This window comes from Abramis brama, assembly GCF_963993115.1.
Source record: "Abramis brama genome assembly, chromosome: 5".
NCBI classification, from domain to species: Eukaryota; Metazoa; Chordata; class Actinopteri; order Cypriniformes; family Leuciscidae; genus Abramis; species Abramis brama.
In genome coordinates, this window is record NC_139967.1 from 43,143,058 (window position 1) to 43,170,745 (window position 27,688).

Genomic DNA, 27,688 nt, shown 5'->3' on the forward strand with positions numbered 1-27,688 from the left:
AGAAAATTCAATTTTGATATAATCGCGACTTTAATTGTTTACACTATACCATCCCTATACATACTGTTAAAAGCAGGCAAGGATAAAAACCAGACTCGGCAAGGCACAATTGCAATAAATTTACAAACCATTATGTAGTTGAATACGCTAAATGTATGTCTCATACTAGCCATTAGTTATTTGAATAAAATATCAATTTAATATGTCCGAAGACAATTACTGAGTTGCAATAGATGATAATTTAAGTCCCTCCTACAACAACTGAGTGATGCCAGAGACACAAATGTTGTGAGTGTCACCTAGCAAGTCATGTCTAATTTTGTAATACAGTATCCTCTTAACGAGACAGTAGGAATCTTATGTGCATGGCCTGTATGGGAATTAAGTCTTTTGATTTGTCAGGTCTTTTCCCATAATTCCAGCAGAAGCGCTGTGCCGCAGACACTCCGGAAGTGAGGCGTTTATTGACAATATGGCGACCGGGCCAGCTAAGAAGGGACTGGAAATTTTTCGGGTTTGACAGTGAGCGCAGATGTGGAAGAGCAACGCGAAAGCTGTGCGCGATAGAGTGTTATGAATGAAGGGACTCGGGAGCTGTCGGGATGTTGTCTCTGAGCTGAGCGAGTGTTCACAGCTTCAGATTCATCATGTCGTTCTTCAGGCGAAAAGGTAAGGAAGTGCTCCGCTCGATGATGATGGACAGTTTGGGCTTTTCTGGACCGATGCTGAGCTCACGTCCTCATGAATGTGACATCAAAACTCTTTTATTCTTTTATTCTTTATGTTGGCCATATAATCCCTTTTATGCATATGCATATTTTTTGCACATCGTGTAAAACAGCTATCGAGGGATTGGATATTCCCGATTCGAGTGCACATTTTGATATTTAGATAACCAAATGAAAACTTGTTAATTATAGTTTCATGTTTTAGTTGAAATAACGCTGCTTCCTGAAAAAAACACCCCGTTGTTTTAGATGTTCGAAGTAACACGCATATCGGCATATGGTGTAGTGTCAGTCGTCTGACAGGCTATAGCCATGCCTGAAAAACCTCATGTTGGAATATCATAATATGGAATGAAACGAGCATAATTGTATGAATCATATCCTGAATAAACATAAATAGAAGCAAAAACACATTTTTTAAAATTCTTGTTTGAATCCCATTTCAGTTGATTTGAAGTTTTTGACAAGGAATATCTTTCATTCACATCTTTGATCTGATGGTATAAACAAGCTAGATTGTCAAAGGTCAAATAGAAATGTTGTATCTATTCTATTTAGACCAGTAGTTCGCAACCTTTATGACTCAAAGGCCTCCTTTGTCCCAGAAAATATTTGAAGGCCCTACATTCTAAGCTGAAAAAAAGAAATAAACTAAAAAACCTATCAGTTTAATGTTGTACATGATCTATATTTTTAGTTTTTTGTTAAGCTTCTTAATTAAGATTAGGTTAATATCATAGACTGTAAAAAAATAGGTTAATATATTTAAATTTGCTGAGGCCCCCTAGTGGGCCCCATCCCCGGCCTGGCCCCGGCCCCCTGGTTAACTATGGGTGTGTTCACACTTGGCATGTTTGGTTAGATTAAATCAAACCTGTTTTGTCTCATCATAGTCGCGATGTTGCCCATCACAGTTCAGAACAGGCGTCAGAACCGCGTCTCCTCGCTACAGATCTTCATTTGTGTGTGATGGAGGGATTCCTGACGCTTTTTTGACTCCTTTACTCATTTTATAAGATCTTCATGTTCTCAGCTGGTCAAAATACCCTCATATGTAGGCTACGCACATATAACGAGCGCATTTAGCCCAGAACACAACATTGTTTTGGATGTTTGGTAAGTTCTCGAAATAGACGTAATAAAAGCCGACCAATCAGATTGTGAATGTATCCCTCCTTATGCCTTTAGGTTCGGTAAAATTAAAATGCCAGTGTGAACGCTACAATGTTAAAACGCTCGCTAAAATTACCTGGACTAAATGTTTTTATTTTTTTTATTGGTCCGGACCAAACGAACAAAGTGAACAGTTCATCCCTCTGTCCTTCCCTTTTTTTAAACCTCCCTTCTACAGGGTTCCTGTGGTCATGAAAAATCTGGAAATGTCAGGGAATTCTCAAATTTTGATTTCCAGGCCTGGAAATGTCTTAAATGATAAAAAATGCATTAAGAGTAAATATAAAAATCTTTGTACATTTGTTCCACTTATCTGGTGATCACATAGCTGGAAACATGATAATGAATTGGCCAAAACGAGTGGCAATGCTGCTGCTGTCTTTAGTTGTTCATACATAATAAACCATAAGATTGATCAGCAGTTTTGTATCTTCACTAAATAAAGTGACCGATCTTTCCCAGAATCCCTGTTCGCATGACAAAGATTATAAACATGTATCCCGTGACAGTCAGAGCCCTAAGGGAAGGAAGGATGCCCTCTTAGCCTATGTCCTATTTAACAGGAACCTTTTCTCTTTGTTCTCAGTTATGCAGTCTTGTCATTATACTTTTTCTTTATCCATCAGAGATATGCGAGTTAATATATGTTTTGAGCACAGCAGAGAATTATGAGAAACATGCTGCTCATTGTAAAGAGAAATAACATCCTCACTCTTCGCTTGCACTCCTGCCAACAATAATCGGGATGTTGGAAATGCTTGTCGTTTTGTGCACCACGATGCTAGTCAGTTTGTTTGGCACCGGGGTTTTGTTTTGTTTAGTTAATAACCTCCAGCAAGGCCTCACCCCATGCAAATAATCCAGAAAACATGCAGTGGAAAAACTCAAGAATAAGTGATGTGTGGATTGTTGCAACAGCCTTTTTTTGCTTCAAATAATGGGTGTCTGTGACTGGTTCCCAAACGGCTGCTGTGCTGGATAATCATTAGGACAAGAAGAGATGCCATAAATTATAAATGCCTATGTTCTTTATCTTACAGCTAAAGGAAAGGAACCTGAGAGACCAGCAGATGCCAAAGCCAGCAAAGGTGAGGGTGATATTCTTTTTTCTTTATAGTAACTTTTGTGATGTTATGGTGGGCTGTCATAAAACATGCTAGAATGTAGAACAATAGACCAGGTTAATTTGTATCAAGTTATACCGGTAGTTTCAGTTGCTTGGCATGTGACCCAGACTGGAAATAATAGTGACTGGAAATAAAATGTGAGGGACTAAAGGTCAGTTCACACCAAGAACGATAACTATAATAATTACTAGGCCATATTAGCATCCACACCAACGGATGATATCATTCTGTTTATTCTAAGCACATGCTGCAGTTTTGTCGTTTTGCAGCTTTAAAATGCTTGAGCTCTTTAAAGCAGGATGGATTCTGATTGGCTGTCTTTTTTAATCATTCATCAGATGGAAAAAAAGTTCAGAAGTGATTCCAATGATATAGTTTCTCGGTGCCATTATTATTATAGTTGTGGTGTGGACTCTGCTATTCTTTTATATTTAGAATGATTTTTAGAACTATATCTTTATAGTTAACGTCCTTGTGAGCAGGCCTTTTTTCAGGCCTGTTTTGCATTTTGCTTGCAAGCTGCTGTTTAACGGAAACTTGTTTCTGCCACTGAATAAAAAAATAAAAAAGGTAATTGTTACTCTTTATCTCACAATTCTGACATTTTTCTCTCAATTGCGAGTTTATATCTTGTATCTCTGGCTTTATAACTCGTAATTGCAAGTTATAAACTTGGGAGTTGCGAGAAATAGTGGGAATTGCAAGATATCAACTCGCAATTTCAACCTTTTTTTCACGCTATTGTGAATATATTTCCAAATTCCAAAATTATTTCTCAGAATTGTAAGAAATAAACTCGGAAGTGCAAGAAAAAGACAGGGAATTGTGTACATTTTTCTTTCTTAGAATTGTGAGATATAAACTTACAAATGTGAGTCCAAATTGCGAGTTTATATCCTATTTTTATTATATAGAAAAAAGTGTGAGATACAAACTTGCAAGTCTATTCCAACTTTAAGAAAATCATCCATCTGTAGACCTTGAGGTGTTTTTTTTTCTTTTTATCATAAAACGTATTCTGTGTGAATTGTCCCTAAAACGTAAATAATTTTTGATTTAAGGTTTTAAAAAGTCTCTGCTAAGTGTGATATAGAACAATATTATGGCTATTCATTGGCCGCTCAACAAGAAACAAATAGGGAAAGTGACCAGGGTTGGTGTAACAATTTGTAGTGTCTATTTGGAAAAATGAACAATGTGTCCTAAACAATCACATTCTCAACATTCTTCACATAAATGTAAAGAAATTCTGCTAACTCTATTTGATTCAAATTATGGAATTTATTTTTATATAACCGCTTTATGCGCTCTAAAATGTTTACTTAAAGGGGTCATATAATGTCATTTTTGTACAAGCTAATATGATTCTTTAGGGTCTAAATTAAAAGTTTGTAATATACTTTAATTAAAAATTCTCATTAGTATTGTAAGAAAACACTCATTTTACCTGGTCAAAAACAGCTCTGTTTTCAGCACGCCGTTTCAGTGCATGTGTCTTTAAATGATAATGAGCTTTGCTCACCCCGCCCCTCTGTTCTGTGCGTACACCATTTAAAATAATAATACAAAAACCATACCGCGTTGTTCATTATAAACGTGGGATTATGAATTATATTGAGAACGTCGTACATAGAAAACATGCCATAATGTACCCTGAGTGCAAAAATAGCCACATTCATCGTGAAGTGTGCAAGCTATTTGCAAAGATTAATATAAAGATTAATATAAAGATTAATATAAAGGTCAATAAAACGTTACACTCACTTGTTCTTCTGGAGGTTCAGCAGGAACACGAATAGTTGGTACTGATCCTTTTTTCTGGAGCAGCTTCTTAGCAAAAACAGCTTTATACTGACCCTCGTTTGTAACGTTAAAGCAGTCTCGAGTCTGGTGAAATGATTCGCGCAAACATGACAGCATTGACGTTGATCGTGGGGAATATTCCCTTCGAAAACAAACTCAGCCACTGCGTCTTCAGCTGTACGGATTTAGAAACATCATCAATATGACTGCTGTGTTCGTTATTACACCCAAGAACAGAACACCACAATCGTTAGACGCCATTCTGCTCAGCACTCCAGCTATCAACAATGAACGCGCCGGTCGGCCATCGTGGGAGGGAATCAGCCATCGTGGGAGGGGCGTCGATATTGTGACGTCACAATATCGAACAGCTTGATTTGAGACAGGAGGAAACATATAAGAAGATTTAAAAAAAACCACTGGATGGATTTTTATCATTTTATGATGGTTGTGTACAGGCACTGCCAACACACATTTCAGTACAATCAACTTGTAAAAGTGCATGTACCATTATATGACCCCTTTAAAAAAATCTATACCATTAGGGTTGTAACACACAAAAGCTTTGCAGGTTTTATAGACTTAAATGAATAACTAGCCAGGGGAGGACATGTAGAGGTTTATCAGCGTGTTTTAAGCATTTCTTACCAAGATTAGCAGTGAAGGATTGTAGATTGGAACTGGAGTCAAATGTAGAATTCTATTGTGTATGAATGTTCCTTCTCTGTGTGCTTGTCTCCAGCCCCAGTGTCGCCCCACTCCCCCTCCCTCAGCGGGCGTAACCATCATGCTATCCTGGAGGCGGCGGGACCCAGCCATGTGGCCATCAATGCTATCTCAGCCAACATGGACTCGTTTGCTCGTGGCCGCACTGCTATCCTCAAAAAACAGCCTAGCCACATGGAGGCAGTACACTTCGGAGACTTAGGTACACCAGCCATGAATTATACATGCCATTCAATACTGATTCAACATTAAATGCTGATTCTGTGTCCAGAAAAACTTTTTATTTATTTATTTTTTAAATATTAGATTTATTGTAGTATTTTCAATTTTACAGACAAATAAACAGTACAATCACAGGACAGGACCAAACACAACAACACACACATAAAAATAAAATAAAAAACCACCAACAACAACAAAAATCTTTCAGTTAGATTCAAGTTTGCAGTTAACCACAACGCTAAGCACAGGAAAAAACAGATTTTTGCCTAACGTGACATTATGGACAAGGTGAACTTGTACAAATGGACCAAATGAGATATATAAAATATGGAAAAAAAATATTATAATAAAAGATACCAATTTGCAATGAAAACACTGTGAAATTTAAGGAGAGTTACAATGTCCAGAAAAACTTTTGTGTTGGATGGTTTTATTTTTTTCATCAAATATTGGAACTTTAATGTTACAATATTTAATGGGAGATTGAGTCTGAACTTTCATTAGAGGCTTTCCAGCCATAGGAGTCTTTTCATAGTTCCTAAAAGTAATGGCGGAAGTATCCACTTTTTGGCGTGTTCACACCGCAGGAACTGGGAACGAATTTAGTTTTAGGAACGCCTTTTGGGGAACTAAATTACCCAGCACAATAGGAACTACTAGTGATGTAAGTGTACGCTGATTGGTCGAACGCATGCCATACGAAACCGCACCCGCCATTTAAAAAAAAAACTGTGTAAACGCACACATATTTAAGACATGAACATACAGAAGGCTAATATTAACAACATTTACCTATCGCCTTTGTCTGCGACGTTGTGTTCTTTTCTCAGATTTTATTATATGTAGCACTTTACATTCCATCAGGAATCTCACGACATAACAAAAACACAGCTCCGATCACGCTGTCATCCATTCCATGTTGTTGAATGTTGCACTTAAATGACGTCGCTGTCGGTGAGTTCCTACTGGCGGTGCAAATGCAACCAGGAAAATAGCCATAGGTGAACATTTAGTTCTCGGGGAACCGCCCTGGTGGCTAGTTACTATAACTACCCGGTGTGAAAGCCCTTACTCTAAACCATTGTGTGAAACCACGGTGTGTAAGCTCAAAGCTGCTCTACTTTTTTTTACTTGAACTAGACTTGTTAGCAACGTTTGTTGTAAGACTTACTGTTTTGTGCTGACCATTTTATTTTTTATTTTTTATTTAAAGTTTTGAAGTTATATTAACAAACACAAAAGCATAAAACAGTCAGGACAACGAAATGCGGATTTTTTGCTGAGCATTATAAATGAAATCTGGTGTGTGTCAGCGGTCGAGGGAACAGGAATTCTCACATTAGTTGGAGGATTTAGTGAAGCTTTCTGGAGTGTTAGAAATGGCTTTTGCTGCGCACTGGCTGCATGGATTTTATGTGGAGTGCCGTAATCTCTTAACCTTTTTATAGCTCTGTGATTGGTGGAAACCTGTTCAGACAAACTCCTCCACTTTAAACGGATACTGTGAATATGTCCGTGTCTGTTTATCTGTTTCTTCTCCAAGTGCTTCTTTTCACAATAGGCCTGTCACAACTATTATATAACTACCTAGTTAATAACGATTATTATACCTCATCATTATTTTTGCTGTTTTCCAGGAAGAGAAAGACTAAACCTGTAAATATTAAATGCATATGTGCTAATATTTTCTTTTTTCTTTTTAATCCACGTTTACTGCACCCGGAATGAATATTTTGGGCTGAAACCGAAAATTCAAGATGCACTTGGCCCGAAAACCGAAACCAAAAATGACTTTAAAATGTATTTTAAAATGTATTTAAAAAAAATAATAAAAAAAAATAATAATTATATATATATATATATATATATATATATATATATATATATATATATATATATATATATATATATATATATATATATATTTTGTTTAATTGTATTAATATTACACTTTCTAATTAATTTCATACATTTTCAAAATTCATGAAAATTAATGGAAATTTTAATCCAAATTTTTGGAAAATGAAATTAAAGTTGATTTTAATAATCAATTAAATTAATCAAATGTATTTAATAACACTCAAATAAACTGAGTTTAACAAACAATTTAATTGAACATAAGGCAGTTTTTATATCAACTTTTAAATAATAGAATTTAAAATGTCCTTGGCCATCTCAGAGCATGGATATAAACAATTGTTGTAAAAACAAATTGTAGCAACATTTTTAATTTTACAGATTGAACTTAAATTTACAGTAACAAACCATATATTTAATTAACGGAAATAATGTTAATAGACCAAATTACTAAATTCTGTTTTTTACTTTTACAATATACTGACAACCACCTTAAGATCATCACAGGTGGTGATGAGAAAAACAAATGATGAATCAAACTTCATCATAAGTAGCTTTTCCACAAGCTGAGGTAAATGCTAATATTTAGAAGGTGCGCACAGTGTCATACACACAAATACAAAACCCATCATGGTATTAACATACGACACTAAAATAATGCAATAAACATTAATTTAACCACATACGATGTAACCTAAAAAACTAAGCAGAAACAGATATATATTTTGTTTAATTGTATTAATATTACACTTTCTAATTAATTTCATACATTTTCAAAATTCATGAAAATTAATGGAAATTTTAATCCAAATTTTTGGAAAATGAAATTAAAGTTGATTTTAATAATCAATTAAATTAATCAAATGTATTTAATAACACTCAAATAAACTGAGTTTAACAAACAATTTAATTGAACATAAGGCAGTTTTTATATCAACTTTTAAATAATAGAATTTAAAATGTCCTTGGCCATCTCAGAGCATGGATATAAACAATTGTTGTAAAAACAAATTGTAGCAACATTTTTAATTTTACAGATTGAACTTAAATTTACAGTAACAAACCATATATTTAATTAACGGAAATAATGTTAATAGACCAAATTACTAAATTCTGTTTTTTACTTTTACAATATACTGACAACCACCTTAAGATCATCACAGGTGGTGATGAGAAAAACAAATGATGAATCAAACTTCATCATAAGTAGCTTTTCCACAAGCTGAGGTAAATGCTAATATTTAGAAGGTGCGCACAGTGTCATACACACAAATACAAAACCCATCATGGTATTAACATACGACACTAAAATAATGCAATAAACATTAATTTAACCACATACGATGTAACCTAAAAAACTAAGCAGAAACAGTTATTTAAATGAAATCCATAAAATGTTAATGGTTTTTTACTGTAATTTATAAGATGACTTAAGAACATTTATAAGATGTTCTTTTTCACTTCCAAAAACTGTACATGGAGCAGTATTTTACTGTAAAATATCAGTTGTCAGGTTTTTACTAGGGGTGCGCCAAAATATCAATATGGCGATATCTCGCGATATTTTCTCCCGCGATCGATTCTCGATGCGCTCTTGCCAAGTATCGATATTAAAAGTCGTTAGGGCGGGCGTACACGGTGCGAGTTCGGACACTCGGGAGGTCGTGAGATCAGTTTAACTGATAATCGCATCAAAGCAGCTGGTACAAGGCACGACTGTCCTGCATGAATTTTATCCCGAGCCGGCAGCAATCACGTGGGCTTTCGCGCTAAACCGTCATGTTGCGAATGGGAGAGAGAGAGAGAGAAAAGTGTGTGTGTGTGTGACAGTGACAGTGTATGCGCACGCTGTATGGTTGCTGCCACTGAGGTATAGCCCCATCGACGTGGTTGTGTATGATTTGGCAATAGGGGACAGCTGGTGAAAAAACATGTTTAAAAATTATCGGGAGGTCGGGAGGTGCTCGTAACGTGCTCGGCTCGGCTTGTAATTCCTCTCAGACGCTACGAGCCGCGACCATGCGAGCATCACCGATTCCACTCGATTTCTCCCGAGTGAAAAAAATCATCTGCAGCAAAAAAAAAAAAGTGTCTGTGACTGTTTTGTTGCAACTGATAAGACACAAGTTGTTTTTGTTATTGTATTTCATCCAAAAACTAAATGGAAATTCATTTTCCTAATTAAAAAAAAAATCTTTTTATTTCTTAAAACATGATATATTGTGAGTTATTACTGATAATATATCGATTATCGCAGTATCGCCATATCGTGATATTATCGGTATCGTGAACAATGTATCGCGTATCGTGAAGTACCCAGTGATTCCCAGCCCTAGTTTTTACTGTAGCATTTTTACAGTCTTTGGTTGCCAAACCAGTGTTGCAAGGTGACTTGGTAAAGACAATGCTTCTAACGTCAAATCTTTGTGTTGTCTCCCACACAAAGAGGGCTGGTATTTTTCCGGCTCAAGTACGCTTCTTTGCGTCCTGATACTGGAATCATTTTGTAGATTCCTGAGTTTACATCTCAACCATCTTCTGGTGTCCTGTGGTGTTGAAACAGGAAGGTGTTGCCTTTTCAAAGCATTCAAAGGAGGTCACTGCTCTATTATAAGATTTGTTTTGTGTATGTGTTTATTTATGGAACAAAGTCTGTGCCGCTGCTGTATAAGAAGTAATAGATGGCTGGGTGTGATCTGGAGATCCCATGGGTTTGAGTTGGAGGCATTACCGGTGTTTGCTGTAGGCATCATTACTGTTGTTCATACTTTAGGGTTTTTGAACAAACATCTAATACTAAGTGTTTTTTCCAATATTGTACAGTCCTACTATCAACGCAACGCAATGCCCTGGGATCCTATTGGGGACTTTTGGACAGGCAATCATTGCTTCATTTGATTATTATTATTATTATATATCTTTTTGTTTAGTCAAGTTTTTATTGCTATATGTTTTGTTTGTTTTTGTTATTGTTTATTGTTTTGTTTATTCCTTTTATTGGGTTTTGGTTTTAATGTTTTGTTGTTTAGTTTTGTGGTTGTTTTTTTTTTTTTTGTTGGTTATTGGTTATTTTTATATTGGTTGTTTATTTTTTATTAATGTTTATTTTATTTTATTTATTTGTTATTATTTGTGTTTTGTTTTGTTCAGTTTTTCCTCTCCTCACTATACAAGAAGGTTGAAGTTTGATCACATTTTTAACAACACAAATGGTATTACCTGTCCAAACCCTCGTTTTTAGTAACACATTCTCACTCGTCACATATTGAGGCTGGGTCAGGACTCCTTGGTTTCACTTTTTAACGCACAGGGTACTACCCCTTTAGCATCATTTTTCAATGTGCAGGGTACTCCATTGCTTTCGACGTCATACACAGACGTGATGGGCAAGTAAGTTTTATCATCACAATGAAATTATATATATTGGGGTATAGTTTTGCCATTGACATATGTTGGGGAGTAATCAATTTAAAGGGACACTTCACCCATTTGCATTAAGCTTTGTATTGTTAGAAACCCAGTCATATATTATAATAAACATGGATTTTTCATTCATTTTTCCCTGAGATGGGAGAAATAAGGATTTAAGTGTTTTACTTCCTGCTTATTATGACGTAAAAATCATCATTTTGCGTCATAATAAGCAGGAAGTCACATTTCATTGAAAAGTGTAGAGACTACAAACACTAGCTCCTCATTATTCCAGGGGGCGGGACCCGCTCACGCTACAGGCCTATTACAGATCAGTGGGTGGGACTTCACTTTCTGAAACTGAAAGCAATATCCTCCATCTTGTTTGGAAGCTAAGCTAACAGGCACTGTGGAGACAGATGTGAAGATATGACAATAGCGGAGGGTAACGTTACTCAATATGATGTAGAAGAAGAGGATTTCGGAAGTCTGATGCTTGAATCAGGTGTTTGTGGCTACCTTTACAAGCCGCATTATAGCGAAGAGCAGCCGAGGCAGAAGACCTGCCTGCCGCGGACGAGGAGCCCGGACTGGCTCGAGTTAGGGCGGACTGGTGGCGCCGGTGATCTCACTATGCAACTACGAACACAGAGATAAAGTCCGTCTGCGGCAAAGAATTTAAACGATGCCAATTTCTCCTGGACGAAATCTCTGAATCAGACGAGGACACGGACGTTTGTGTTGTGAACCATCCTAGTTTCGCACCGCATCTGACTGAACATCCCGGTAACGTTACCATGCAATAATTCACCACTTCGAAAGAAATACAAATGAGGAGTAATTCACTAATGAGTTCGCCAACTAACTAACGTTAGACGGTGGTAGCTAGCCTTATAGACGGAAGAGTGATTCATATGCTGTTCTGGATTAGTGGGAGTGGCTTGCGCAGCTGTGCAATGTGGTGCATTGTGGGAGTTGTTGTCTTTCATACAAATGCGTCCTGAAGTTACTTTCTTTCTTTCCTCGGTCAAGAAGGCACCAAATTCAAAATTTATTTTACATTTCGACTACATATATGACCCACTTTCAATAAAGATCAATGTTCCCATGGGTGAAATGCTCCTTTAATCAGCCAAAATAATTGTATTTATTTATCTTATTTTTTATTTACACTATTTAGATATGCTTGAGCCTGTAACCCACCCCCGTAACCTGTGACCAATTGCGTCATGATAAGTTTGGGTGTAGTTTTGAAAACCTTAAGTTCCCCTCTTTTCTTCATATAAAGATATCGGATGGTTTTAGAAGACTTTGATTGCAACACGAGATGTTTGTAATACCTTTATACAGTTCTTTTTTTTTTTTTTTTTTTTACGTTTTTGCAATAAATACCGTGACTGTACTTATTACTTACTGGGGTGGGGTTAGGTGCTCCAAAATATCTATGAATATTTATAAAAGCATTTGTACTTTTACAAATGCAAAGAATGAAATGTCTTGATCTGGTGCATAAGGCAAACAACTGAAAGCAATGGAGAGGAATGCAGAGGGGTCTTGACAAAGAGGCTGCCTCCTTCGAAGGCCGATTGCGTCACAGCGGTGCGATGAAGGCTGTCCTATTTCGAATGCTTCTTCAAATGCAGCTTTGAAATGCGCTATTTGACCCTGGGCAATTAAGGATACAACTGATGGATCCGTCACGGCCTAGCCCACCCTTCACTTTTTTGAAAGAAATATCCAGATTACACTTTTAAATGCAAGTATTGGGTTTCAACTTACTCAAATATCTAATGATACAATGTAAAAATAAAACAAAAACATAAAGCGGTTCAAATGTTGACTTGCGATTTTATATAGTTTATACTCTTTATTATGTACAGAATTGGTCCAAGGCAAACATATTTGGACAGGTTGTGAACCCTGTTTTTGTTTTCAGGCATTTTAATATAACTTTCAAAAAAGTCCAGTACAAACACCCGTCAACGGCAGCTGTCACAGTTGCTAAAGGTGACAAGAATAATCCTCTGTACGCTAGACTGTTTATCAACGCCTGGTCCAAATTTCGAGGCCTTCGAAGGATACAGCCTCTGAATTGGGACATAGCTATAATGTGACGAGTTGGGAGTGAGAACGTGTTGGGTTTTTAAAGAGGTTATATGTAGAATTCAGAAACCCTTGTTATTAGCAACACCGGTGGCCGTTAAGTGAACTGCAGCCTGGAACTTATGACTAGAATGCGGAACAGTCCCAAAATTGGGAGCTTTGTCTCGTGTCCCACAAGACATAAGGAGTGTCCCGCATTTAAATTAGGCATTTTTTTCTTCCCTGAAATAATAATATTACAATAAGAAATATAATAAATACTAAAAATGCGATTGGAATTTAAAAATTCATTTATGCAGCCGCCATGTTCTAGCTAGAGCGTGAAAATTACCAATCAAAGCAGTCGTAGAGAGCTATTTTTCAGCTGTTGAAGATTGGATGGAGCAAAGTAATCAGTGTGGACCTCATTGAAACTCGTGAAATACAGCTACACCAGCCACAACTTTATCTAGACACATACTGGATAAGAATATCCTGATCAAGCCTGCCAGATCCAACAAAAAATACAAGTTCAAGATGCACCGAATCTGTTAAAATAAAATGAAGTTAAAACTCATTTAATGTTTGTATAGTCTAATAAAGGAAAATAAACAAGTCTGTACTTAAAGGGGTCCTCGGATGCCCATTTTCTACAAGTTGGTATGATTCTTTAGGGTCTTCATGTAAGGTTTGTAACATTCTTTGGTTAAAATTCCTCAATGGTTGTGTAAAACACCCTTTTTACCTCCTCAAAAACAGCTCTGTTCACAGCGACCCGTTTTGGTTCATGTCTCTTTAAATGATAATGAGCAACTGCTCACCCCACCCCTCTCTTCTGTGGGGCGTGTCGACACAAGACACGTAAAGTTTAGATTTTATTAGTTTTAGTGTTAGTTTTAGTCTTTTTTTTTTTTTTTTTTTTTAATTTGGGTTATTTGTCAGGGGCAAGATTCAAAAAGGTCAGAAAAAGTATTGTGTAATAATAACTCAACACCATCATACAATTTTAGAAAATATTTATTCAACAATAACACCAGTAATGTACATATGGGCACAAATATGTATGTAAACAGTCTCAAGACTCTGCAGTAAGTGCAAAATGTGTAAGTGACGTGTGCCAAGAAAAAAACTAAATAGCCAACAGACTAAAGAAGACATAATATATAATCACAGCTTATATAGTGTTTTGACATCGACAACCACAACCAAAAAGTGCATTTTACCTCAAACTTGCGACTAGTTAATTTTTTTTAAATTATATTCAGAGTTTAAAATATTTTTATACCACTTTTTAATGTGTGATTGTGTAAAGGTGTTTTTATTTTATTTCAGTTAACGACAATGTTTTTTCCCACCTAGTTTTCGTTTTTTCGTTCGTTTTCGTTAACGATTATAACCTTGATTGGCAGACAGTATACAATTGGCTGAGGGGGAAATAGGCTAATACGGGACATTTCGTCAGTGGTCGTGGGTGGAGCGTGAGCAATATGACATCATATTGCTCAGAAAATCCAAACGGCTTGATTATTGAGAGTGTTTATGCTTTTTGAAGATTAAAACAAAGGAGTGAATGGATTTTTTTCATTGTATGGTGATTGTGTCCACACACTGTAAAGACACATTTATATGCAAACACCATATAAAAGTGAATTTTGCATCCGATTACCCCTTTAAGGAAATTTATTTTAGTATAAAATGTAATTTTTACCTACTAGCCTGTTGCTTAGTTTGATATAGGCCTATTTAGCAGACTGAAAAAGTTTTGTAGAGTAAATAGGCTACATTTGTATCACTCGAACCTGGGCAAATTGAGTGCCAGTCACAAAACCGGTCAAAGCTTATTAGTGATTTAAAATGTTATCGTCCAACATGATGGCAAATAGGCTTTCAAACTAATGGAATTCAATAATTGTCTCGCATAATGACATCTACTGTCCTGCAACAGAGCAATAACCAGGTGGTCACCCTTCTTACGACCTCAATCCTTCACATAAAGATCAGTCTACAGGGTTTCATGAAAATTCTTACATATCTCGATTTAAGAAGCATGGTTTGTAGCACTGGGGTTTAAAAAGTGTTTTTGCTTTTCAGGTCGTTCCAGTGTCAATTACCATCTTCAAGAGACTCGCTCTCGGCTTTCTAAAACCGTAGACCAGATCCTGCGAGATAATGTGGCCATGCCCTACTTCATACAGTTTATGGAGACTCGCTCAGCTGATCACCTGGTCCGCTTCTGGCTCGAGGCTGAGAGCTTTCGGTCCACTAGCTGGTCGAGGGTCAGAGCACACAGCCTCAACTCAGTCAAACAAAGCACCTTGGCCGAGCCGGCAACTGCTCTGGGATCTCCCGACTCCCCAGAATCCCCATGCGAACCCAGCGGGCCCTCAGCTCTGGACGAGGGAGATGAAGAGGACCCCTTCTCCTCCCGGACATCCTCCAGACCTCACACCCCCAGCCCTCAGGACACTAACTCTTATACCGGGGCTCTGATAGGCCACCGGAACTCTGTTAGCTCAGAGGGGGCGGCCCGGCCTGGGACACCCCACCTGCAGCCCACGGTTAGATCAGAAACGCCCACCAGACAGCCCTCCTCCAGGACAGGCACTCCAGTTAAAGGCCAGTCTCCTGGTGGCCTCCGTGAGCTTTCTGAGAAACTTATGAAAAGTGAGTACTGATGTAACAATTACAATGTAATCTGTTTTAGCTGTTTGTTTTGACATTATTCCTGCACTGAATCCCTCCGGCTATAGACGATAACTATAACTGATGACTAAAGATTATATGATTCTAAAAATAGTTCTAAATATAAAATAATAGCAGAGTCCACACCACAACTGTAACGATCATTGGAATCACTTTCAGAACGTTTTTTTTTTCCATCTAATGAACGATAAAAGAGCTTGAGCATTTAAAGCAGCAGTCAAAACTGTAGCATGTGCTTAGACAGAACAATACTGTTACTGTGCATTGGTGTGGACGCCTAATATAGTTATAGTTATCTTTATAGTTATTGGTGTTGGTGTGAATGGGCTTAAAGGGTTAGTTCACCCAAAAATGAAAATTCTGTCAGTAATTACTCACCCTCATGTTGTTCCAACCATGTAAGTCTTTCGTTCATCTTCGGATCACACATTAAGATATTTTTGATGAAATCTGACAGAATTCTGACTCTTCCATAGGCTTTCAGAGGGACCCAAACTCGCCGGTCCAGAATAGTTATTAAAAACATCGTTAAAATAGTCCAAGTGACTACAGTGGCACTACATTAAGTTTATCATGCGACGACAATACTTTTTGTGCGGAAAAACAACAAAAATAACGATTTTATCCAACTATTAGTGTTCCTCAATGTGGGCCTCTGACGAGAGTTCACGGGAGCGCCAGGACGCATGCGCGAGAACTGAGCTTACGGCGTTCTTCTTCTACTACTACTTGTTACTGACTGCTCACTCCTTGGGAGTATTACCGCCATCTACTGTACAAGATGACGTCCCGACATTGCCGGGTGCGCAAAACGGTCTGTTCATAAGCCGAGGAAGACGCGCACTGTATCCTGTACAGTAGATGGCGGTAATACTCCCAAGGAGTGAGCAGTCAGTAACAAGTAGAAGAAGAACGCCGTAATCTCAGTTCTCGCGCATGCGTCCTGGCGCTCCCGTGAACTCTCGTCAGAGGCCCACATTGAGGAACACTAATAGTTGGATAAAGTCGTTATTTTTGTTGTTTTTCCGCACAAAAAGTATTGTCGTCGCATGATAAACTTAATGTAGTGCCACTGTAGTCACTTGGACCATTTTAACAATGTTTTTAATAACTATTCTGGGCCGGCGAGTTTGGGTCCTTCTGAAAGCCTATGGAAGAGTCAGAATTCTGTCAGATTTCATCAAAAATATCTTAATGTGTGATCCGAAGATGAACGAAAGACTTACATGGTTGGAACAACATGAGGGTGAGTAATTACTGACAGAATTTTCATTTTTGGGTGAACTAACCCTTTAAGTGAACATTCTGAGTTAAAAGGTGCTCAAGTCGAATGTTCTGTGGTATGCTATTGATTATCACATACAGTAATTGACCCTTCCCTCAATTAAAGAAGGAAAACGTGTTTGCAATATTGCATTTACAATGTTGAAGCAGTAATTTGAAGCTTGTATTTTTGCTAAAGCACTTCTAAATGTTTATTACTGGAGATGCATATTGTCTAAAAAATAGTCCTTTAGGTGAACCTCTGGATATTTGTTATTATCATAATTCCTTTCCAGGTAGTTATGTCACATCCCTTCTTGGTATCCTGACATGGACACAAAACCAAAACTGAGTGTGAAACTAGTTAAAAGATAAAACTCTGCCCAAACAAGTATATTTTATCACACTAGTTTCATGTTAACACGTGATGTTTAGCCTAAATGTTATTTTTACGTGAGAAACGGTACAGGCATGCCTGATACATCAGTACCAAAACATTTTTTGTGTGTGTTTTTTAACTCTGACCTGCAAATTTGATGTTTGATCAGTAGAGGATCTAAATGACCTCATTAGTAAAAAAAAAAAAAAACCCAAACAAACTTAAAACTGCAGGGTTTGCAGTATTCATTAGTAATTATGCAAAAACTGCACCCTAAACTTTCGTTTAAACCGAGCATTCCAGAGCATGTGCTTAACTACAATGAGTTTTTCATGGTTAGTGGCTTTTTACCATTACAACATATTCCTTTCGTATCAGACGATGACTTTTAATATCCATGGGGCATTGGTTTTATTGAGCAGGCTTGGTAAATGATCCCATTTAGCATCTTGGCAGTGGACTACAATGAACAGAAGTCAGGAGCTGAGTATTCATTTATGGCTAATACAAAGAAGCTCCAAGCTGTAAAAGCGGTGAATGGAAAAAGTCAGTTGAGCCGAAAGACATCAAATCAGCTTAGAAGGGGAGTCAGATCCTATCAGCCCGTGGCTTCTGCATCGAGAGTATTCGGTGTCTTAAAAGGGAACACGTCTTTGTCCACTTCATTGAATTTTATAAGGCTGGATCTGGATTTTCTGAACGCCTCATATGGATTTTATGAAAAGAGCTTCAACATTTAAACATGCTCTGATGAGATTCCTCATCAGACAGACAACCATTAAACCCAAACACTTTCATCATGGCCTTTAAACACAGATTCTTACTTTTCATGGCTGATTGGCAACCTTAAATCATAATATGTATGTATGTGTGTGCGTATATATGTAAACTTGTATATTTATGTGTGTGTATATATATATATATATATATATTTAGATGCACAATGGTGCAATTCAAACTTCTATATACATCAACATATACTTCTGTAAAAGATTTAGTTTTCTGGTGTCTCTAACACGGTCTTCAGTATGAAACATGCACATCCTGTATTTGAGTTTGATATTAATGTGTAACAAGGTGTAGACGTACGATTTGTCCCTAGGCCTTTGCTCTAACTGCACTAGACATTTGTTTGATTAATAGTGACACTTAAGCGCACATGAGGCTTTGATAAATAGCCACGGTTGAAATGTGAATGATTACAGTTCTGTGAATAGGGATGTTGAATATAATAAAGGTAGATTGATTCTGATATGTCCTTCATTTTTTTCCTTTCTATCCCTTTTCAATCTCCACATATTTTTTTGTTTGTAGGTATAGAGAGGGATGCTGTTAACATTTTCACCAAGTACATATCTCCAGATGCTGCTAGGCCTATTCCCATCACCGAACAGATACGCAACGACATTGTGGGTAAGAGAATTCCTTATCACAAATGACCTCTGTTTAATGACTGCTTAAGAAGTACTCCCAATTTTTTTTTTCTGTGTTTGAACAAAAATATATATATATTTAAAAGAGATACTGTGTGATTAGTAAATGAGCGCCTGGTTTTATGAATTCATCCTCTGGATGCTTGTCATTACATACCTTATTTTAATTTAAGTACATTTTTATGTTGCATATCAAAATGACTGTCCTTGATTAGCTGTAACTTAAACAATTTTTAATAAGGGTTTATGTTGGGATAGTGTAGATTTAACTTTTTTGTTTTGAAACTTTTGCCAGCGAAAATCTGTGGTGAGGACGGACAGGTGGACCCAAACTGCTTTGTCATTGCACAATCTGTTGTTTTCTCCATCATTGACCAACAGTAAGTAATTTCACTCTGTTTTCTGTCCTTGACAATTATTGCTCTTGTACCTATAGAAGTGTACATTTATCAGTTTTTATTCTTTACATGCAATGTACTCAAGAGGCAGACTGTGTAAGCATGCCGACTGACGTCTTTGGCCGTTCATGAGCATTAAGTATTTTTTAACTATTTTCCTGCCAGTGTTTTTGAAAAAAGTTGCCAGCCAGCGCCAGCATTTTTGATGATTTTCACAAAAGTTTCATGGCCCCCAGAATATTTTGTTGTATGAATATCTGAACATGCAATAAATCAAAAGTAAAACAGACACTCTGCTTTAAAAAAAAAATCAACACAATCAGTTTTAATATAGCTTCATGGGTCCTGGGTCGAGTTTTCATTCGGTAACATTAGGCAGTTTTGATTTATATGCTTTTTAATGTTGATGATCGCATTATTTTACATATGCATCTGCTTACATATGCTATCGCTTGTTTCTGCACGCACCTCCGGAAGAATTTTTTTTTAAATAACCCCTTTAACCATGACTTCTGGCAAGTTTTGTGGATAGAAATGGACATTTTGAGACATACAAATATGACATACCATCGACAGATTCAAGGCATGATTATTGCAGCACGTACCATGAACTGGTCACAAACAGAAACCTTCATTTTATAATTTTAGACAGGATTATTCATGTTTTTCTTTTGTGTTAATTTTCAGCTGTAAGTTAGAAATTGATAGAGGAAAAATGAAACGGAACAACCCAGAAAAAAATTATTTACAATTTATTTAAAATTGTATCTTAATGGCAAAGGCCACACCCAATCTGTGAGCACTTAATTTTTCTGGGCTTTTCATAGAAGATCTCTAAGGCTCTTTGGTAATTGAATGCTATTGTGGGGGGGCCATTAATGCTGACATTAGCCTAATCGAAAATATTTTCAAAAATAAATGCCGCGTTAGCAGCACCGCCGGTCGCCATGTTTCAGTGTTTTTAGGTGTGCAAGTGAATGAAGTGAATGTCGTGATATTAGGCCTACTGATCATGTGAAGATTTTGTGCTGCTGAATACATTGTAGGGGAAACACTGGTCATTACTGCTGTGCTGTTTGGAAACGTCCGGTGTTGAAGCTTTATTCACAAACAAACAGCAAATTAATCTGCAGCAGTCAGATGGTACAAGTTAGAGCTAAGGTGTTTACGTTCATTATTATTGTATTATTATGTGCTTTAGACATGAGGTAATATAACGCCGAATCGAGGCTTTGCAGACTCTGCTGTGTGCATTCTTGTGTTTTGAAGGAGGCGTAGCTTTGGAGACTCTCTGAAGGGAGGGTGGGATCTCATGCTTGTAAAGCTAGCTTGCTATTGCTAGCCTTTCCGAAATTGCCTACCCTACCTTTAACATTGTCATATCCATTAGCATGCTAAAACTATTCAGAGATTTGTGATGATTGAAATATATTTTGTTCCATTCCTTTGTTCTCCTTCTAGCTGTTTTTGAACACAAACTGCTTTTGCGAGGTGTAGAGCTGGGGCTAGAGCCCTGCACGGGCCTCAAATCTAGGCCCGAGCCCGGCCCTGGCCCGAGACGCTCAGGCCCTAGCCCGACCCGTGTCCGACAGCTCATCAGAATTATCAGCCCGAGTCTGACCCCAGCCCGTTTTTTATTTTTATTTTTTTATTTTTTTTAGAGCGGCAGACTGCCAATAAAATATGTCCGTTTTGTTAGTTATGTTTCTTTTCTTTTCATTTCTTTATTAAGTTAATTTAGACAAATGTTTGGAGCATTAAAAAAAAAAAAGACGACCAAGCAAGCCGAGCCAACAGCGAGTAAAACATGTTTGATCAATTTAGCCTCTCAAATCAACGCTAATACTTTACTTAGCTACAGTAAAATCCATAGATATAAAACACTTCAAGCATATCACACAGACAGTTAGTTTAATGTTTATTTATTAAACCACAGTGAGTAAATTGTTTTGAAATACTGAGGCAGGCTCAGGCTGCTCGCAACAGCGCTCGCAAACGAAATGAGCGATGAAACAATGACTAAATGTTTAGTCAATCTAAAATTAAATAAATTAAATTAAATAAAAAAAAAAAAACCTTGCAGGTTATCTTACCTCAAAAATGCACCACAGAACATGGCCATTCTTTTTTCCAGGAGTTTCCAACAGTTAAACGAAAATAAAGTCCAATCAAACGAAAAACATCAGTAGTTTCCAACATTTAAACGAAAATAAAGTCCAATCAAACGAAAAGTTAGAACAGTCTCTTACAGAGCATCGTGGAGAAAAAGAATAGCATCCACAATGGAAGATTTTAACCCAGTCTTCTATCACTCGCGATTTTTCTCTTAATATTCTCCATTATTTGCACAAGGTGAATCGTTGGTTCCGCTGACGGGAAACCTTCTGTGTGTGTGCGTGCGTGCGTGCTTGCGACTGTCATGTCAATCATATGTCAGTGTAATTATAAGATTATGAAAGTTATGAGGTTATTAAATGTCTTTCTATGTTTGTTTTTCTGTCGTCGACGTCAATACTTCTCATATATTTTTTAATTAATGTCTAAAAATATAAAAAGGAGGATAACCCAAAAAGGCCCGAGGCCCGGCCCGCATGTGAACTATGACGTGAAAATTGGCCCGAAGCCCGGCCCTAGGGGCTTAAAGTCGGGGCCCGTCGGGCTCGGGCTGAAATGCAGGGCTTTAGCTGGGGCTGTGCTGCCTCCAGAAAATATGCTTTGCATGGAGGTGGTACTTTAATTGCTTCTTATGAAATTTATTTACAGGACGTGGGGCATGAATTGTTATTTTGCCTTAATTAATGTATTCCATTTTTTTTATTTTGTTACCGTTTTATAATTAATCATTCAAAATTGACATATTAAATTGACAGGCCTCATCTTAATGAATGATGTGACTCTCTTTGCTATCTATTTCTTTGAAATGTATTTGTTTTTACAGTCATTTTTCTTTCTGTATTTACATGGACATGTTCTGGCATCTGTTTCACAGGCACTTTAGCGAGTTCTTGCGCAGCCATTATTTCTGTAAGTACCAGATCGAGGTGCTGACCAGTGGCTCTGTGTTCCTGGCGGACATCCTTTTCTGCGAGTCAGCCCTCTTCTACTTCTCTGAGGTGAGGATGCTTATTCATGACTGACCAACAGGCATCTATCTCTGAGCATGTTTAAAGGAATTTTACATTTAAAAACCCCAATATTCCTGTTTTTCATTTATATATGCATTTTATATATATATAGATGTTGAATTATATATAATGTGCTGTACTTTTTAAATTCGCTTTAAAATTGGATTTAAGTGTTTCATGAGTCCAGATGTTAGGTGTCCTGTTAGAACACACTTTCAAGTTGAATTTATGCATAGAGCTGTATAAGCACAGAAACATGCTGAGCTCGACAATCTGCCCAAAACCTGTTTCAAAAAGGCAGAATTCCCCAAAAGTGCAAGTGTGCGTAAAACTTGATGGATTTCTGATCCAAGTACATTTAAAGTGCCAAGGGATTATAAAGTGGGATTGAAACCTAATTCAAAGTGTGTGCGCGTGTGTGTGTCAAAATAGTACATGGAGAAGGAGGACGCAATGAATGTGCTGCAGTTCTGGCTGGCTGCAGAAAACTTTCAAGACCAGTTGGCTGCCAAGAAAGGCCAGTATGACGGACAGGAAGCCCAAAATGACGCCATGATCCTTTATGACAAGTATGTCCTATCTGAAATTCAGTATAATCTCTGTTTTGGCACATTATTTCTGTCTAGTAATAGAGATGGATCAGGATGGTCAACTAACCGACTAGTCATCAAATTATCTTAGTGAATTGAGTTGTGAAGATTTTGTACGATTTTTTTTTAATTGGTGGTACGATAGTTAGGATAAATTTGGACAACTTCTCAAAATTCAGGTTTTAGCAATTTTGTTTTCTTTCAGTGATTTTGAAAAAGAGCATTAAATTCTACTTAAAAAGTAAAACTTGTTGTTAAACTTGTTGGAGATAAATAAAAAATTTTAATTAGTCTCAATGTCTAAACTATAATAACCGTAAATTACCCCCTCATTTTGTTCTGTTCTGTTCCACGCTGTCCTGCGTTTTTATTTTATTTTATTTTTACCACTAACATCCAAATGTTTGTGTTGGTAATATTTTTTAACCTTTTTTTTAAAAAGTAGTCTCTTCTGCTCACCAGGACTACATTTATGTGATCAAAAATACAGTAAAAACAGTAATATTGTGAAATATTATTACAATTTAATTTAACTTTTTTATTTTAATATTTTTGAATTTAATGAATTTTCAGCATCATTAATCCAGTCTTCAGTGTCACATGATCCTTCAGAAATTATTCTAATATGCTGGTTTGATGCTCAACAGCATAACGATTACTCTAGGTTAGGTATTGTTAGATTACCTATTGTTAGAAGACATGACAGTTCATATGCTCTTCTTAGGTATTTTTCACTCCAAGCCACAAATCCATTGGGTTTTGGTGACTCTGTACGGATGGAGATCGAGTCCAATATCTGTCGAGAAGGCGGACCTCTCCCAGACTGCTTCAACACTCCACTAAGACAGGCCTGGACCACCATGGAGAAGGTGGGTTACGTCACCTTAACACTTTTATGTAAATGTGTGGAAGGGATGATAAAGATGGTAGGTTTGTATTGCGAAGGAAATTCCTACTGAAGTTTTCTTGTTTTCTCAACCTCAGGTTTACATGCCAGGCTTCCTGTCAAGCAACCTTTACTACAAGTATTTGAGTGACCTTATTAACTCTGTACGGGTGGATGAGTTCATTGGAGGAAATGCCAACACTCCGAACCAGGGCTGGACCCAGGAAGTCGACCGCAACTCGGGCGTCACGGAAGGGTCACAAGCTCAGGTGATTCACTGGTTCGATGGCGGCACAAAAGGCCATATGGCTCTTTTTTATTTATTTATAATAATACAAAGATTCTTCAGGAATATGGCTGCAAGTATGAGTAACTTTGTCCTGATATCCCAAAATGTTTTCACTTCTGGTTGCAGCAAGGTACTAAAAAAGCAGCAATCAAGATCCTAAAGAACTTCGATGAGGCGATAACGGTGGACATCGCCAGTCTGGACCCTGAGTCTCTCTACCAGAGACCGTATGCTGGGTGAGTCTGGGTTTGAAACCCCCATACTTCCTTTAGGGCTGGGCGGTATGAGGATAATGTGGCTAGGATATAAAGTGTTTATCGTTAGAGAAGCTGCGAACAGCATGCGATCCCGAATTCAGTTCTCTTTCGTGGCTTATTGCACTTAAATGGTCAAATACACACACACAATTATGTAAAAATGACTATGCAGTTTTTTATTTTTACATTTGATTATTCAATTTCTTGTTTCTTACATATACTGTACAAACCCGATTCCAAAAAAGTTGGGACACTGTACAAATTGTGAATAAAAACAGAATGCAATGATGTGGAAGTTTCAAATTTCAATATTTTATTCAGAATACAACATAGATGACATATCAAATGTTTAAACTGAGAAAATCTATCATTTTAAGGGAAAAATAAGTTGATTTAAAATTTCATGGCATCAACACATCTCAAAAAAGTTGGGACAAGGCCATGTTTACCACTGTGTGGCATCCCCTCTTCTTTTTATAACAGTCTGCAAATGTCTGGGGACTGAGGAGACAAGTTGCTCAAGTTTAGGAATAGGAATGTTGTCGCATTCTTGTCTAATACAGGCTTCTAGTTGCTCAACTGTGTTAGGTCTTCTTTGCTGCATCTTCCTCTTTATGATGCGCCAAATGTTTTTTATGGGTGAAAGATCTGGACTGCAGGCTGGCCATTTCAGTACCCGGATCCTTCTTCTTTGCAGCCATGATATTGTAGTTGATGCAGTATGTGGTCTGGCATTGTCATGTTGGAAAATGCAAGGTCTTCCCTGAAAGAGACAACGTCTGGATGGGAGCATATGTTGTTCTAGAACTTGGATATACCTTTCAGCATGTATGGTGCCTTTCCAGATGTGTAAGCTGCCCATGCCACACGCACTCATGCAACCCCATACCATCAGAGATGCAGGCTTCTGAACTGAGCGCTGATAACAACTTGGGTTGTCCTTGTTCTCTTTAGTCCGGATGACATGGCGTCCCATTTTTACAAAAAGAACTTCAAATTTTGATTCGTCTGACCACAGAACAGTTTTCCACTTTGCCACAGTCCATTTTAAATGAGCCTTGGCCCAGAGAAAACGCCTGCGCTTCTGGATCCTGTTTAGATATGGCTTCTTTTTTGACCTATAGAGTTTTAGCCGGCAACGGCGAATGGCACGGTGGATTGTGTTCACCGACAATGTTTTCTGGAAGTATTCCTGAGCCCATGTTGTGATTTCCATTACAGTAGCATTCCTGTATGTGATGCAGTGCCGTCTAAGGGCCCGAAGATCACGGGCATCCAGTATGGTTTTCCGGCCTTGACCCTTACGCACAGAGATTGTTCCAGATTCTCTGAATCTTTGGATGATATTATGCACTGTAGATGATGATAACTTCAAACTCTTTGCAATTTTTCTCTGAGAAACTCCTTTCTGATATTGCTCCACTATTTTTCGCCGCAGCATTGGGGGAATTGGTGATCCTCTGCCCATCTTGACTTCTGAGAGACACTGCCACTCTGAGAGGCTCTTTTTATACCCAATCATGTTGCCAATTGACCTAAAAAGTTGCAAATTGGTCCTCCAGCTGCTCCTTATATGTACATTTAACTTTTCCGGCCTCTTATTGCTACCTGTCCCAATTTTTTTGGAATGTGTAGCTCTCATGAAATCCAAAATGAGCCAATATTTGTCATGACATTTCAAAATGTCTCACTTTCAACATTTGATATGTTATCTATATTCTATTGTGAATAAAATATAAGTTTATGAGATTTGTTAATTATTCCATTCCTTTTTATTCACAATTTGTACAGTGTCCCAACTTTTTTGGAATCGGGTTTGTACATCGTGGTTTAATTAATTAGTTTCTTTGTTCTATTGTTTATTCCTATTGTTTGTATTATTTGCTTCTTTGTTCTTATTTTTAATAACAAAAATAAAATACATGCATGTGATCATGATTTCAGGCTGACATAGATGGAAAAAATAAGCACTTGATAAAAAAGATGTATTTTTTCCTGGCACATAAAATGTTAGCTAAAAATAAAATGTACAAGTTTTGTGGTCCGATTGGGCCAGCAGAAAAAGATCCTTATTGTTGAGGCCTGGTATTATACACAAAACATTCAGATCCAGATTCATTGTGTCTCGCTTTCATCTCAGAAGAATGACCTTTGGAAAGGTGAATGAGCTGGGCCAGTTCATCAGAGAGGCCGAGCCAGAACCAGATGTGAAGAAGTCCAAGGGTAGGACACACACACACACACATTTGATTTTTCTCCTCTCTCTCTCACTTAAACACAATTGCACATGTTCTGTATTGTGAGTTGGCTCTTAGTTATGACATGCTGAAGTGCTCTTGTGTGGAGAGTGTTGCCATGACTATAAGTAGTCGGTGATGTGGGGTGATGGTGGTGAAGAGCGGTGGAAAGCAGGATTCACTGCTCTGTCCATCTCACTCACTCACTCTCACTATTTCCTTTCTGACAGGTTCCATATTTTCTCAAGCAATGAAGAAATGGGTGCAAGGAAACTCAGATGAGGTGTGCACCTGCTTATTGCATTCCTATTACATGTGCCATCTTTTTAATCAGTGGTAATTGATTTAAGCTTGTTATGCTTCATGATATACTGACTTTGTTTTTGGTTTCAGGCACAAGAAGAGATGGCATGGAAGATTGCAAAGATGATCGTAAATGACGTCATGCAGCAGGGACACCATGAAAGCCCTGAAGTAAAGTCAACAAAAGTACATAATTTTATTTTGTCTTTGCATTCATGCTTCAACTTATGGGATAGTTGACCCAAAAATGAAAATTCTGTCATTTAATTCACGTCGTTCCAAACCCAGACTTACTATATTCTTTGGAAAACAAACGTGATTCCTCAATCTCTATGCTCCTCATTTGCATAGTGATGCACCAAAATATATATATATATATATATGTGTGTGTGTGTGTGTGTGTGTATGTATACACACACACACACACACACACATATATACATATATATATATATATATATATATATATATATATATATATATATATATATATATATATATATATGTATATGTATATGTGTATATATATGTATGTATGTATGTGGGGCAAAAAAGTATTTAGTCAGCCACCAATTGTGCAAGTTCTCCCACTTAAAAAGATGAGAGGCCTGTAATTTTCATCATAGGTACACTTCAACTATGAGAGACAATGAGAAAAAAAAATCCAGAAAATCACATTGTAGGATTTTTAATGAA

The 27,688-nt window shown here is 37.2% G+C and overlaps 1 protein-coding gene across 5 annotated transcripts in view; it reads left to right on the forward strand.

The window, feature by feature from the left end:
• Positions 1–249: 249 nt before the first annotated feature.
• akap10 (A kinase (PRKA) anchor protein 10) overlaps positions 250–27,688 on the forward strand; it is a 32,956-nt gene continuing 5,517 nt past the window's right edge. Inside the window, exons 1-15 of one of the 5 annotated variants that reach the window (XM_084115437.1) lie at positions 250–288; positions 423–669; positions 2,942–2,989; positions 5,574–5,759; positions 15,221–15,793; positions 18,789–18,887; positions 19,203–19,287; positions 22,295–22,418; positions 22,863–22,999; positions 23,745–23,889; positions 24,005–24,175; positions 24,322–24,431; positions 26,593–26,675; positions 26,920–26,972; positions 27,083–27,163. In XM_084115437.1, coding sequence (XP_083971563.1) covers positions 648–669; positions 2,942–2,989; positions 5,574–5,759; positions 15,221–15,793; positions 18,789–18,887; positions 19,203–19,287; positions 22,295–22,418; positions 22,863–22,999; positions 23,745–23,889; positions 24,005–24,175; positions 24,322–24,431; positions 26,593–26,675; positions 26,920–26,972; positions 27,083–27,163 — 1,917 coding nt within the window. In that variant the 5' untranslated portion in view covers positions 250–288; positions 423–647. Of the gene's footprint in view, positions 670–2,941; positions 2,990–5,573; positions 5,760–15,220; positions 15,794–18,788; positions 18,888–19,202; positions 19,288–22,294; positions 22,419–22,862; positions 23,000–23,744; positions 23,890–24,004; positions 24,176–24,321; positions 24,432–26,592; positions 26,676–26,919; positions 26,973–27,082; positions 27,179–27,688 lie in introns of all 5 variants that reach the window. The other 4 variants (XM_084115435.1, XM_084115434.1, XM_084115436.1 and 1 more) reach the window with 4 other exon arrangements.